The sequence below is a fragment of the Bombina bombina genome, chromosome 2, assembly GCF_027579735.1.
Source record: "Bombina bombina isolate aBomBom1 chromosome 2, aBomBom1.pri, whole genome shotgun sequence".
Lineage (NCBI taxonomy): Eukaryota > Metazoa > Chordata > Amphibia > Anura > Bombinatoridae > Bombina > Bombina bombina.
Window position 1 is genome coordinate 925,531,289 of NC_069500.1, and position 15,118 is coordinate 925,546,406.

At 34.4% G+C, this 15,118-nt stretch overlaps 1 protein-coding gene across 1 annotated transcript in view; it reads right to left on the bottom strand.

Moving 5' to 3' along the window:
* RASGEF1B (RasGEF domain family member 1B) overlaps positions 1–15,118 on the bottom strand; it is a 43,925-nt gene that overhangs the window by 7,519 nt on the left and 21,288 nt on the right. The window contains exons 3-10 of the mRNA XM_053703348.1: positions 13,810–13,932; positions 12,784–12,921; positions 9,658–9,870; positions 8,757–8,831; positions 8,209–8,304; positions 8,013–8,115; positions 7,139–7,218; positions 4,723–4,818 (exon numbers count right to left, since the gene is read on the bottom strand). Coding sequence (XP_053559323.1) covers positions 4,723–4,818; positions 7,139–7,218; positions 8,013–8,115; positions 8,209–8,304; positions 8,757–8,831; positions 9,658–9,870; positions 12,784–12,921; positions 13,810–13,932 — 924 coding nt within the window. The remainder of the gene's footprint in view (positions 1–4,722; positions 4,819–7,138; positions 7,219–8,012; positions 8,116–8,208; positions 8,305–8,756; positions 8,832–9,657; positions 9,871–12,783; positions 12,922–13,809; positions 13,933–15,118) is intronic.

Genomic DNA, 15,118 nt, shown 5'->3' on the forward strand with positions numbered 1-15,118 from the left:
TTCTAGTACTCCAGTAATACCGAATTTCAATTTGCCAAAAGATTCCACATTTAAAATATACACACCACAGAGATTGTGTTAAATAAAATGTGCAATTCAAGAAACACAACAGTATGGGTATTTACATTTGATTTTTGAACACATTTCAGAAACATAACAAAATAAAAGCAATCACACCCATATTTCATTTAACACAAACTCTGTGGTGTATATATACAGGGAGTGCAGAATTATTAGGCAAGTTGTATTTTTGAGGATTAATTTTATTATTGAACAACAACCATGTTCTTAATGAACCCAAAAAAACTCATTAATATCAAAGCTGAATAGTTTTGGAAGTAGTTTTTAGTTTGTTTTTAGTTATAGCTATTTTAGGGGGATATCTGTGTGTGCAGGTGACTATTACTGTGCATAATTATTAGGCAACTTAACAAAAAACAAATATATACCCATTTCAATTATTTATTTTTACCAGTGAAACCAATATAACATCTCAACATTCACAAATATACATTTCTGACATTCAAAAACAAAACAAAAACAAATCAGTGACCAATATAGCCACCTTTCTTTGCAAGGACACTCAAAAGCCTGCCATCCATGGATTCTGTCAGTGTTTTGATCTGTTCACCATCAACATTGCGTGCAGCAGCAACCACAGCCTCCCAGACACTGTTCAGAGAGGTGTACTGTTTTCCCTCCTTGTAAATCTCACATTTGATGATGGACCACAGGTTCTCAATGGGGTTCAGATCAGTTGAACAAGGAGGCCATGTCATTAGATTTTCTTCTTTTATACCCTTTCTTTCCAGCCACGCTGTGGAGTACTTGGACGCATGTGATGGAGCATTGTCCTGCATGAAAATCATGTTTTTCTTGAAGGATGCAGACTTCTTCCTGTACCACTGCTTGAAGAAGGTGTCTTCCAGAAACTGGCAGTAGGACTGGGAGTTGAGCTTGACTCCATCCTCAACCCGAAAAGGCCCCACAAGCTCATCTTTGATGATACCAGCCCAAACCAGTACTCCACCTCCACCTTGCTGGCGTCTGAGTCGGACTGGAGCTCTCTGCCCTTTACCAATCCAGCCACAGGCCCATCCATCTGGCCCATCAAGACTCACTTTCATTTCATCAGTCCATAAAACCTTAGAAAAATCAGTCTTGAGATATTTCTTGGCCCAGTCTTGACGTTTCAGCTTGTGTGTCTTGTTCAGTGGTGGTCGTCTTTCAGCCTTTCTTACCTTGGCCATGTCTCTGAGTATTGCACACCTTGTGCTTTTGGGCACTCAAGTGATGTTGCAGCTCTGAAATATGGCCAAACTGGTGGCAAGTGGCATCTTGGCAGCTGCACGCTTGACTTTTCTCAGTTCATGGGCAGTTATTTTGCGCCTTGGTTTTTCCACACGCTTCTTGCGACCCTGTTGACTATTTTGAATGAAACGCTTGATTGTTCGATGATCACGCTTCAGAAGCTTTGCAATTTTAAGAGTGCTGCATCCCTCTGCAAGATATCTCACTATTTTTGACTTTTCTGAGCCTGTCAAGTCCTTCTTTTGACCCATTTTGCCAAAGGAAAGGAAGTTGCCTAATAATTATGCACACCTGATATAGGGTGTTGATGTCATTAGACCACACCCCTTCTCATTACAGAGATGCACATCACCTAATATGCTTAATTGGTAGTAGGCTTTCGAGCCTATACAGCTTGGAGTAAGACAACATGCATAAAGAGGATGATGTGGTCAAAATACTAATTTGCCTTATAATTCTGCACTCCCTGTATTTAAAAAAAAAAAAAAAAAATGTCCACATCATTTCTTGCAACCAGCATCATTTTAGGTCCCTATAATGTGAAAATGGATGTACTGGACTTACAATAGAACGATTACACTACTAGAATTTTCTTTCCATAACGTAAAAAGAATTCATGTACATGGTACAGTATTTATAAAGATTTTTATTGAGACTGGTAAAATGTAAATATACTAAAGTATGTGCGCTTAATAAATAAGTAACGCGTTTATTCTACTGAGACCACAGATAAAAAGGTTTTCGCAGTTGCAGCATCTAGTGCATGAAAAGTGACAGACACAGTAGCCTATGAAGGTAATAAAATATTAAAGAACTCTCCTAAATGGATTCGGGGCAAAGAGCCAATTGTCTGTATCCCAAAAAAAAAAAAAAAAAAAAAAAAAAGTGTCAAAGATTTTTTGCCCTTAATATATAATTGTAAAATAGACAAAGTAGGTGTGTTATTTATAATCCAAACACACTGTTGCTTGATTTAAATGTTAACCTGACTTGGCTAAAGTGTGGTATACAAGCCATTAACCTCATTTTACCATTACTATTTCTGTATGGGACATTAAAGGGACATTATACACTCATTTTTTTTCTTTGCATAAATGTTTTGTAGATGATCTATTTATATAGCCCATAAAGTTTTTTGTTTTTTAAAAAATAAATCTATAGTTTTGCATATTTTTAAATAACATTGCTCTGATTTTCAGACTCCTAACCAAGCCCCAAAGTTTTATGAGAATACCGTCAGCTACCTTCTCCAGCTTGCTCCTGTTTGTGTAAAGGGTCTTTTCATATGGAAAAGAAGGGGGAGGGTCTTATTTCACACTTGCAGTGGGCTTTCCAGCTACTTTTTCAACAGAGCTAACCTGAGAGCTTCTAAGTAAGTTTTTAAACAGTTTTATACTGGATTTTATATCAGTATTTGTGCATCCTATTCTTTATAGTAGTGTCTATTACATGCAGTTATATGAAAATGAGTCTATACTGTCCCTTTAAGCAAACATAGAAATTGGCATACTGGGTTTACATTTACCTTGCTATGTTGTATATATGCAGATCCAGAATGTACATAATAATGTTTTCAAATCTGAATTTTCAGCAGCTGCATGGTAAATACAACACAGTATAATGTTTGCTATTACTGTCAGTGTATTGTCTAATACCCCTTTAAAGGGTAATGAAACCCAATTTTTTTTTCAGATAGAGCATGTGATTTTAAACAACATTCTAATTTACTTCTATTATCAACTTGTCTGCATTCTCTTGGGATCTTTATTTGAAAAGCAGGAACGTATGCTTAGGAGCCGGACCATTTCTGGAGCACTATACGGCAGCAAAGCAAATTGGAAACTTTTTTTAAAATGGTATGCTGTACCTGAATCAGAAAAGAACATTTATGGGTTGCATATCCCTTTAAGATACAGCTCTGATCTGGTCTAAATTACAATCCTCAATAAATCATTACTCATCTCTGTTCAGCAATAACCTATACACAGCATTTTACCCATATGGGCAATACAAAATGCATATATAAGCTGCTGGGCAGGTTAATAGCTCAATATAATAAACATGCAAGTATTAATCTATTAAATATTAGTGGCGTGTTACTGGGGCAGAAAAACATTTCTAATGCCTATGCTCAGCTCGATAGAGAGCTTATAGGTATCTCGTTTTTTCAAGTCACTACACAGCGGTGTCCCTTTGAGTTATTCAAGCATACAAATATCACTTTAATGGCTTGGATCTTTGCTTGTGTTTCAAATCCCTTTAATAAGAGACTACAGCAAATTTTAAATTAGTAAGCAATTTAGTGAGCTGTAAAAATGTGTGTGCTTTGTGGAATTGTATGTCACACTGAAGTATGCCATGCTACTGAAAAGGTAATGTGTCACCCCTCCTCCCTACACACAATATAGTGTCCTCACATGCCCTGGTATTCAAATCTCTCTTTAGGCAGTATATGTCAGTATGAATCTGTGTTAGTACAAATACGCTTATGTGTGCACACTGATAGCTTTGTAAATGAGTCTTTGCCTCACAGCGCCAATATATATTGTTTATAGAATACATTTCATAGAGTTCTATATTGAAAAACGAAACTTAGCGCTATTATTTTGTTTGACTAATGAACCGAGATCTGGAAAGCTGCCTCACACTTTAACAAATTTGATCAATGCCCAGTATACTGTGTGTTTGTTTTTTTGTAGAAGGTAGAGATATATATTTATTTGTTTTATTTATTTTTTTGGAAAATAAAGTTTAGATTTGGAGGGAAATATTACACATCCATGAAAATAATCAGAAATACAGAGAACTTAAAGGAAAAAGATAGACTTCTTTGTGAGCAAAATTATGAGGACACCCTTACATAATCTCAACTTTCCAGGCTGCTCCAAATACAACATTATATAATTCAATGAAGACGCTGTAAAGCCAGTGTAGCAAAACCGTGCATACTTCATTACAGCTTTTGAATAATAGAAGATATAAAAGTAAGATTATTTCACTGCATGCACAAGCACGTGTTTACAGAATGCCAGGTTAATTAACCATAAAGACAGTGTGGCTTACTGACAAAAAAAAAATGTATTTCCACATTCAAATTAAAGACAAATAAAAATAATTTTATTTATATATATTTCTCTATCAATGATTAAAATAAATATTCTACCACTATAAAAAATACATACACACACACATACTGTATTTTTGTGTCCCTTTAAAAAGGAATTCTTATACCAGAATATTTCTCATCTGTTTTTGCAAAATTAGTAGTTCCTTAATGAACTGTCATTTTCCCGCTACAGTTTCCTGGATCACATATGTCTCTGTGCACTAAATCTAATGTGCAAACAGCATACTGGGGGCCATCTGCAAGTTTTATCACTGTCTATTTGCTGAGCTATTTAGACAACATACCTTCTCTCTGTTGCTGTGAGCAGTTAGAGACCTTTGAGCTGCCCCTCGCAGAGCTGTTCTGTAGTTGTAAAAATTGCTGGATGGATCCATTTGATGCTGTTAGGGATAATAAAATAACTATTAGCTCACATCAAACACAAGTGGATGGCCACAAAACCATTCTAGCTTACCACGAAAGAAAATAAATGTATACAACCTAATATGTTTATGACAATAAGAGGCCCTAGACAACAAAATACAGCGCACGTGACACGTATTTGGGTATGTAAATGCCTATACAGATCAGAAAACCTCCATGTGCAAAGATGCGCAAAAACAATGGCTCAATTAAAGGGTCATAATAGTAAAAAATTAACAAGCAATTTAAAGACTACCGAACCTGCACTACTGTGCGTTTAACCCCAGCAAACGGATTTACCCAGCACAGGAGCATGCTATATTTAGTTTAATGGCGCTATTGGGCACACTGTGATTAGAAGCCCATGAGACATCCCCCCCCCCAAAAAAAATAACAAACAAAAAAACAAAACAGTAAGGCTGAAGAGTAAGGCAGGTAAGGTAAGTAAACGTTTGGTTGGTTTAATCTTTGATTTTCTAAAAAAAAAAAAAAAAAAATTCACAGGTACGGACGGCTAGCCTAATGTTAAATATTATTTAACATCGATTCCTATGTTAATTGTTCCTTAAATGTATTTCCAATGACGCCTTATACCAGCTGCAATGTTTAAAATGTATGGATTGCTGTTTCTTTAGGTTTATATTTTAATATGAAATAGCCGTTTCTGAAACAATAACATGTGCTGAATTTGTAAGGAAAACAGACTCCCTATACCTCATCTATCTACTTATTTACACCAACTCCCGCTTATCTTATTTTCTTAATGTTTAATCAAAGACCAATACTTTGGGCCTGATATTCAAAAGCTCACCACTCGGTTGAGATGATCTAAGACATCTCGTATGGCTAGGCCTCTAAAACATTTTTTAGAAACACAATTTTTAATTTGACAGTTATTTATCTCATTATGCAGGGTTTTTGTATGTGAAGGAGAGACACCCACATTACAGTATAAGGTCTTAACAAAAATCCTAAAGATGTTGCATGATTTCTCTCCATGCCGGTGAGGTTTTGAATCTTAGGCGCTTAGAGGGAACAATTGAAAAAGAACAATTTTTAGTAACTCTGTCACTCCTTCCCCCCTTTTTGTTTACATATTTTTCTATAACCCGTAGTTAACGGGATATTAAACAGTCGGTTTCATTGTTGTAATAAAAAAGCATTAAATGGAAACTAACCCCAATTTTTTTATTTTATGATTCAGATAGAACATGCAATTTTAAGCAACTTTCTAATTTACTCCTATTCTCAATTTTTATTCATTCTCTTGCTATCTTTATTTAAAAAGCAGGAATGTAAAGCTTAAGAGCCGGACTATTTTTGGTTGGGAACCTGGGTTATTCTTGCTTATTGGTTTGCTAATTGTAGCCAAAAATAAGCACTATCCAGGGTGCTGAACCTAAAATGGGCTTGCTCCTAAGCTTTAAATTCCTACTTTTTAAATAAAGATAGCAAGAGAATAAAGAAAATTTGAAAATAGATTGCATGCTCTATCTGAATCATTAAAGAAAAGCATTTAGAGTTTAGTCTCCCTTTAAGCAGTGGGTTATACTAATTATAAATCATGGCAATATGTATTAATACATTTTATTTTTATTTTATTTATGTTTTTAACTTAATTTGTGAAGGGTCCATTACTTCTTGTCAAAGCGCTACAACAAGGCTGGAGTCTCTACAGGAAGGCAGAGTAGCAGTTTATTCCTTTAAAGTGTTGTCAGATGACATCTAATCTAGCTGCAATCAGTTTATTGCCCATGTTCAGTAGAGGGATTTTTGCTGCAAAAATCATGTGACAATAGAACTAAGTGTGGTAATGTCTGCTCTGTTATATATCCCTCTCAGTTACTGAAATAGCATGGGTGAGGATATAACAAGCAAAAATAGCCAAAAAGGTAAATGAACTGTTTGTAAACAATTAAATATCCTCCAGAAGGTAAAATGGATAACTAGGGACACAGTAAAGAAGAGAAAAAATTCCACTGTACGGTCCCTTTAAGTCCCTAATACTTTAAAGGTAGTGGAATCATTGTATTTTGGGGCATTTTGAGCTAAGCAAATGTTTTATGTCTACTTGTACACATACTATTAAACAAGTTAATTGTTGTTCTAATAATGTCAATATATAGTAAATACGATACTAACAATAATAGAAGTAATAATAATTATTAATGACATGATACCATTCCTTAGTACGAAAAAATACAAGAATAGATTATATATTTATGCAATTAACAATTTTTGTGCAGTATATTAATAAAAAGTAAGTAAACAGTCAACATACAAATTAGTATTACTAACCTCAAGAATATCAAATTTGGCAGTCTTAACTTTTGCCCAGGTTTTCTTTAACCGGGAAACTGCGCTCATGTTCATACCAGCTATAAAACAAACAAATAATTAAAATATATTGTTATTAGACAAGATTTATTTTTACCTAATTAAGTCTTTTGCAGAGAATCCCTCTAAATCAGAAATAATTGCAATATCAATACTGCTTGCCAAAAAATAAATTTAACATGATGTATATCCGAACAGACACACACTCACACGTTCTTGCAGGCTGTGATCTGATTTGTATTCAAAGCACATGACAATGCAATTTGTCACATTTAGTTGATGCGCACAACCTGTTAGAGTTTCACACTCTTAAAAGTGAGATTTTTTTTTTATATATTCTAAACATAGTCTTCTGTGTTACCAGTTCCTTTGAAACGTGATCTACAGAACAGTTCAGCCACCATGACTAATCAGCAATCTTATTTTTAACCTTTTGCTAGAAAAACATCATGTCTTATTAGTGAGGTTGTCAACTGGATTTGTTTTGCTAGAAATTTAAAGGGACACAGTGAAAAAATGACATGCTCTAATTCCACTCGCTGTGGAGCTCTGCATGTTTGTATCTTGCAAAAAGGGGGTTAAAGACATAGATAAAGTCCCACTCTACAGCTGCACAGAACTACTAGTCTCATGAAAGAAACATCCAGTGAGCATTAGTCACAACCACATTTCACCACCAGTGGTATCTTTATTTGGAGCAGCACTAAACAAAACCAGGTGCTTGACTGACTCTGTACTTAACCCCTTTTCAGTTTTTGTTTTTTTTTAGTTTTTTTAAACACACAGAAAGAAAATTCTCATAAAAATATTAACAGAAGCCCATCATGGTACTTACAAATTATTGCCATTAAAGAGTTAAAATTTCCAATGTTAAAGCATTCCCGAGCCACATCAATGAAGAACTCTATCATCCGAGCCCTATGCTTTTTCTTCACAGGCTGCAGAAATATGAAAAAGATAAATAAGTTTCTATAAAGAAACACAATTCAATGAGTAATGCTTAAATAATAATTTCAGATGAGCTATCTCACCATGCAGATTTCTGTGGCCACCAAGTAACTAAGACGATTGAACCATTCCACATATGCTTCTAAGTTTCGTGTCTTCTTTCTGTCTCCGTAGCAACTCTAGTGGAAATAATTCATAACATAGCTGTTAAGAAGTGGAAGAAACTCATGACAATCTCATCATAAAGAATGTTTTCATTTGAATTCTACAATACTTTGTCTGTATTTGTTTGGAATAATCCAAAGTGAAGAATTTTATGTCCACAAAGCCAGAATAATCAATAATTGTCTCAAGGTACCAAGGGGTAAAGACTTGAGGAGCTAGTTATATGTACAAATGGCCCAGACAGAATGACCTGAGCACCTACTATCCTACATTGCTCAAAAATCGGTGTCACAAAATTATCAGCCCACTTTGACATCATGAGGACAGGCTTTACAAAAGCCAAAATTAAGAAATTATAAATGCATTGCACACTATTAGACAAAAAAAAATAATAATTGGGCTCCTATTTAATTTCAGTTATCATAAAGTCAAACATTTCTTGTATACATAAATACGTCACATTTACCTCATCATTATCTAAGGGATCTTTTTGGACAAACGCCTGGACAAACTCTTCTGGACCAATATAACTGAGCCTCTCCTGCAACAGAAATATTTTTCAGTAACTCTTTATTGAAGATTTTGCTACAACCATAGAAGTTATATCATCATATTAGCGGTTTGTGCGTTAAGCTATAAGTATTGGCATTAATCATAATGTTATTGTATACATATTCTAAGGAGAGCATATGCTGTGAAGTGAGAAGATTAGATTAAACAATGAAATAAAGAAAAAACACACAGCATAAGAATCCAAAACTTATACTGTAACCAGATGTTCATATACAGAAAGGATTATTGTAAATAAAGTTTATAAATAATCAGATTGACAACCAGTACAGGGGAAATTAAACTAATAATATACATGTCCCACCATGTCATTGCCAAAAGTACAAAAAGGTGAGTTAGGGAAAAAATTAAGTTGGAATTGGGGTAAATGCCAACATGTTAGTACAGAAATAAATGAAATGGGCATAAAAAAAAAAAAAAAAAAAAAAAAAAGTCTAGGTCGATGGCTTAGGATGCAGGCTAGGACAGACAGAGAAGCATATAGACAAAAACAAAAGAAGGTGGAATAGAGAAATATATTAAATAGTTGTGTTTGACTGCAAAACACAAAAAAAAACTACAATATATGATTTAAAAGGATGGAAGGCTTTTGTTTTTTCTCCTGTCAGTATATTTAAGATGGAAACGGTGTCAATATTATGTCATTTTAGAATACTTCTTACGCATATATTACAGAATTCTATTCATGTCTAAGCTGCATACAACACCAATTTAAAGGCAATTATCTCATTCTTGTGATCATAGTTAATGGCTAATCCCTACATATCTGCAACAGAAACTCTTAACAAGTCACTTACCAACTCTATGTGAGTGAGCTGCTGAGCTAATGTAAATGGATCGCTACACACAGTGATAATGTCTCTCTGTATGGACTGTGGTTTCGTCTTTAGAACGGTCATACGGTCAGTGGATTGTGCGTTGATTCGGGCAATGAGTTCTTCATACTGACTAAGAGCCGCCAGCTTCCTAATAAGATTCTGGGTGATTTGCTGAACTGTTTTCCTGTATATCTGTATGCAGTGTTAGAAGGGGGGGAAAAAAAACCATTAAAAAAAAAAAACTAAAATGAAGAAGAAAAAACACACATTTAAAAGTAATACTAAAACTGTAAAAGAAAAGAGGCAAAGAAACTACCTAGAACCTCAAGTTATAGAATACAGAAAAATCTAAACCATAACTTTTTTTTTAATGTATGTATTATACTGTGGTGCAGTTCAATGTCAGTAATGAAAAAAAAAGATGTTTCTGTGTTAATAAATGTATATGCTATATTTTCAAGTTTAGTAGGAGTGTCACTGTAGATGGTCCTTATCGCTCACTGAGTAGGTATACAGCAGTATCTGCTAAGTACAAAAGTATTTACGTTAATAAATAGTTAAGTATATAATTACTACTATAGTTAAGATGCCAATGCATATTGCATATAAGTAAATGAAAGCCTTAAGACATTTTAAAAATGACTTAAAATGTTCAGACATTTTAGTGCAGTGCAAGTCTTCGTGTTCAGTGGTTTAATAGCACCAACCCTAGTTTTAAGACCGACATAGCACTACAGATGGATCTGACAAGTTGCCATTAGAGCATGGTTATCCAACATACGGCCCATAGGCTCAAGGCCAAGACAAGAGAGAGATTGCTCAGCCATATGGTTCTCCCAGGCAACGTACAGATGAAGTTGGGGGACGGCTTTCTCCTTCACTACTGGAGCTTTCATAGTAAGCTTCCTTTACCTGATTGGTGAAATAATAGGAGAGTTCACGAGGCTCATCCTTTCAGCTGTCCCAGGACAGACACACTAAAATGCTGCTTAGAAATCCTTTAAAATGGGAGGTGGCTACTGAGGAACTTTCGAGGTAAAATATCTTTCTTTTTTACATAGAGATGCTCAGGTGATATTTTCTAGTCAGCTTTTTACAGCTATGCTGCATCACTTTCAAGTGTTTAAACATTTGGTTATTATGGCCCTTTAATTTGTGTCATACAAGCTACTGCTGACCCTCTGAGCAGGCATGGTGTTTAAATACTGGCGCATGAGTCTCACAGGATGTGTGTGTAGGCCACAGAAAAAAAAAAAAAAACGTAATCGCTAGTGATGCACCGAAATGGAAATTCTGGGCCGAATCCGAAAATCCGGGATGCACATGGCCGAAAACTGAAACTGATACCGAAAATGTATTTTTTCAAATTAATTTTTTTTAGTTTTTTTTTTTGCATAATTAGAGCCAATAAAAAAATCCCACACTTTTATTGAAAGTAACACACTAAAATTGGACAAAAATATCTTAAAACAATAATATGCTACACAATAATTTTACCAAGAAAAAAAAAACCAGGCAAACAAAAATGCCATTTTCGGCCAAAATGTTTCTGCGACCAAAATTTTGGTGCATCCCTACTTAAAACAATTATAAATATCAATATACTGTATTATTCTTCATTTAGTTCAATGTAAAATAATCATATTTAACAGGTTTTTTTTTACTAATTATCCAAATAAAGTATAGTCCTAGAAAACTCATTATATGCAGAACAGAAAGTCAAGTAATAAACTTAAACAGCAGCTCTAGGCTAGCATCAAATTTGAAACATGCTACACAATAATTTTACCGAAAATAACAGGCTAAAAAACCGAAAACCGAAATAGCCAAAAATGCAATTTTCGTCCGAAACTTTCTGCGGCCGAAATTTCGGTGCATCCCTAGTAATCGCTTTTACTAGAAGCATTTTTGCTAATAGAAGTAAATTGCAAAAATGCTTTTATTGAAAAATGAAATGCAACTACGCACATTTCAGGTTTGACCTTTCTATCCCTTTAAGTTTAGTATAAGAAAAATAACAAAAAATACAAATTCTCTTAATCATAATAAAAAATACAACACTTATTTTTAGATCATTTCTGTAACTATATTAGGGAAGAGACTGTGGCTTTTTAGGGAAGTTTATTTCAGATAAAAACTGTTTTTCCAATCAGGCAGACGCCAGCATGAACAGTCACGTCCATGTGATACTGAAGTATATTGTGGCATAAATAAGGTTACAAAGGTCTCTATGTACTCTTCAGGACTCTCTGTTGGACAGATTTGGAGGCAATAAATATCTGCATCTCTTGCTTGTCCTCTTAAAGGAATTTAAAGTCTGAAAATTAAAATAGCAATGATGCTGGAAGACTAAATTTACTGTATTATTCAAAATTATTATTAGACTTATCACTTAAATGGGCACTGAAAACAAAGTAAATTAAATGCTGTATAGAGAAAATTATTTTTTGACAAACCATCATTTAAAGGGATATAAAACCCAAACTTTTTCTTCCATGATTGATAGAGCATACACTTTTCAACAACTTTTAAATTAAAACTTCTATGACCAAATTTTCTGCATTCTCTTGGCATCCTTTATTGAAAGAGCAGCAATGCACTACTGGGAGCTAGCTGAACACATAGGTAAGAGGCAAATATGTGCAGCCACCAATCAGCAGTTAGCACCCAGATCCTGCACCTACCTAGGTGTGCTTTTCAAAAAAGGATACCAAGAGAACAACGCAAATTAGATAAAAGATGTAAACTGGAAAGTTGTTTAAAATTGTATACTCTATCTGAATCATTACATATTTTTTTTATGTTTCATGGCACTTATGTCCCCCATTATCTTCCAAATAGCACCCAGTTGCTGTATTAACCATATCAAGACACACTACAGTACCACAAAGGCGGCCACAGAGATGTCCCTCAAATAAAATACTCAATTGATATCCTGTAGTTTACTTCTTAAAAGTGATCTCCTTTTTAATTTATACTGAACACCACTGCACTGTATAATTACACACTAATAGATCATTTACTGGATATTAATGAGCTGGTGGCAATGCGAAAACATTTCTTGCTCTGCAGTCACATGGTTTACTTCTTTGAATGATAACTCACCTCATCTCCATTTGTGATGCGCTGAGCTGTGTCCTTTAAATTTCTCATCATTCTCTCATCCCTAAAGTCATATGGAAATGTCTCTGTCCATTCAGTTAGAAGCTGAAGGATTTTGGGAGCGATTTTCCGTGTCTGACTCTGTTAAAACAAAATAGGAAAAACTTTGTCAGATACATATATAAAAAAACTTTGGTAGAGAAGAGGCACTCACAGGTCTTAAGTAACATAATTTTTATTTCATAAATTCAGTCAACGTTTCGGTCCTCGCAGGGACCTTTGTCAGGACTGTTCCCAGTAGTATGCAGTATGTGCTAAACACATACATACATATATATATATATACATACATACACACATATATACATACACACACACACATACATATACATACATACACAGAAATCAACGCTAGAGAAACATACTGCTCATGTAAATTACTTAAATACACTTTTCTTAGGCAGTTTATTTACGTGGTGTCAATTTCCCTGACCCATTTAAATTAGCTCAAGTACTAACCTAAGCAATCAATTTCTATAGCTTGCTACCTTCTCAAGGATAAAAATTAAAAAATGTATTCATAACTAGTTGGGGAACCCCTCTCAACGAAGAAATCATCTGCACAACATCATTCTTCACCTTCCTCCAATGGAGGCAAAGATAAGACTAACTACTATAGAGCTTTAGGAGTTTGGGAATCTTTGCCTCCTCCTAGTGGTAGGGAAGGTAATTCCCAGGAGTAATGGATTGTGGACTCTTACCACCTCTATAAAAAATATATACCTTTAAGAAAGTTTCCAGCAACTATCCAAATCAACACATAAATTTGGGTAGATTATGCCAAAAATTAGGCTTTTAAAAGCCATGTTGGTAAATCCATATGTTCCAAAAGAAAAATGTATGCATAAAAAAAAAATAAAGGGTGAGCTGCTCACTTGACAATAATCAGGACTATGACCATGAATATTAAGGCACAAGACGGCTTGCATTCTGTTTCCTTGTAAACCCATCTGTTTAATAATAACTTACCTTATCAGTTCCATTCTCAATTGTCCGCTGCTGCTCCATACAAACTTGACAGACTTTAGCCATTAATTCAAAAGGATGTAGAAAGAGTCGAGAGCTGAGAAGAAATGTGAAGATGTAGGTTCTCTGTGAAAATAAAAAATGATAAAATACTGGTTAAGAACGGTTAAAATGGGCACTTGTCACTGTGTAAAACAGAGAATGGCAGTCAATAATATGGACTTACATCTAAAAAGGGGCAGTAAACACAAAATACATTTTATATGCATAGTATTGGGGGTTATTCCCTAACTCCCACTAGTCATGTGTGCTGCAAACTTTCATTGCATTCCAGTGCTGATGTGTTTGCATATGTGGAACAACTTTCCTTCAGATACCTGCAGTGAAACCTAGATTCCAAAATGGCAGTACCCATGATTAGAGAGAGGTGAATGAAATGTATTAAGTGTTCCATTAAGAGGATTTAACACTGTTTTAGGAAGAAAAAAAAACACCTTCAATGCTTTTAAAGCATTATGTAAGCAGTGTGTCTATATCCATATTAAAAAATAAACAAACAAATGTCCCTTTAAAGGGGTATTAATGTCTATCTTTTTTTTTGGACTACTAAATCCCAGCAAATATGCACAGTTGCAAATTATTAAATACAGTCCTTTTCTCATTTCAATGTGTTTAAACTATGCTTTAAGATTTACACAGGATAACATTTATATAGTTTAAGGACACTAAACACATTGAGATTGTAATATAAAATATTATAGTAAAATAACTAATATATTGTATTAATTTTGCCCCATTTTCATGCAATTTAACTTTAGAATTATGGGTTGTTCTATTCTAAGGACACATCAATCTTGCTTCAACAGAGCTCATCAGCTAACAAGCTAAAATGACCATAGCTATGACTGTCTACTCAAGTAACAAATCAGAATGGCTCTTCCAAATAAGGTGGGTGGAGTTAATTTGTTTTAAAAATGTTTGTACATTTGACTGATATCTTATTTTAAAACAAGACAAGAGAAATGTCTTATATTACGAGGTGTTTTGTGTCCCTTGAAGGACTAAAGTTGCTTAGCCCTTAAACAAGCAACAATATCCCTTTAAAGAGCATAGCAATGAGTTTGGCTAACTATAAAGAAACAACATCATTGTTACACAGTTGTTTGGCTTTCCTTATCTATCACCCAGCCCTTCTTAAGTGGCGCAGTGATAGGTTATCACTATTTTTCCTGTGCTGAAAACGTTTCCTTTGTAAGCATTCGCTGTGTGAAAAAAAAAAAAAAAATCTACTTGACAACAGATTTATTTTCAG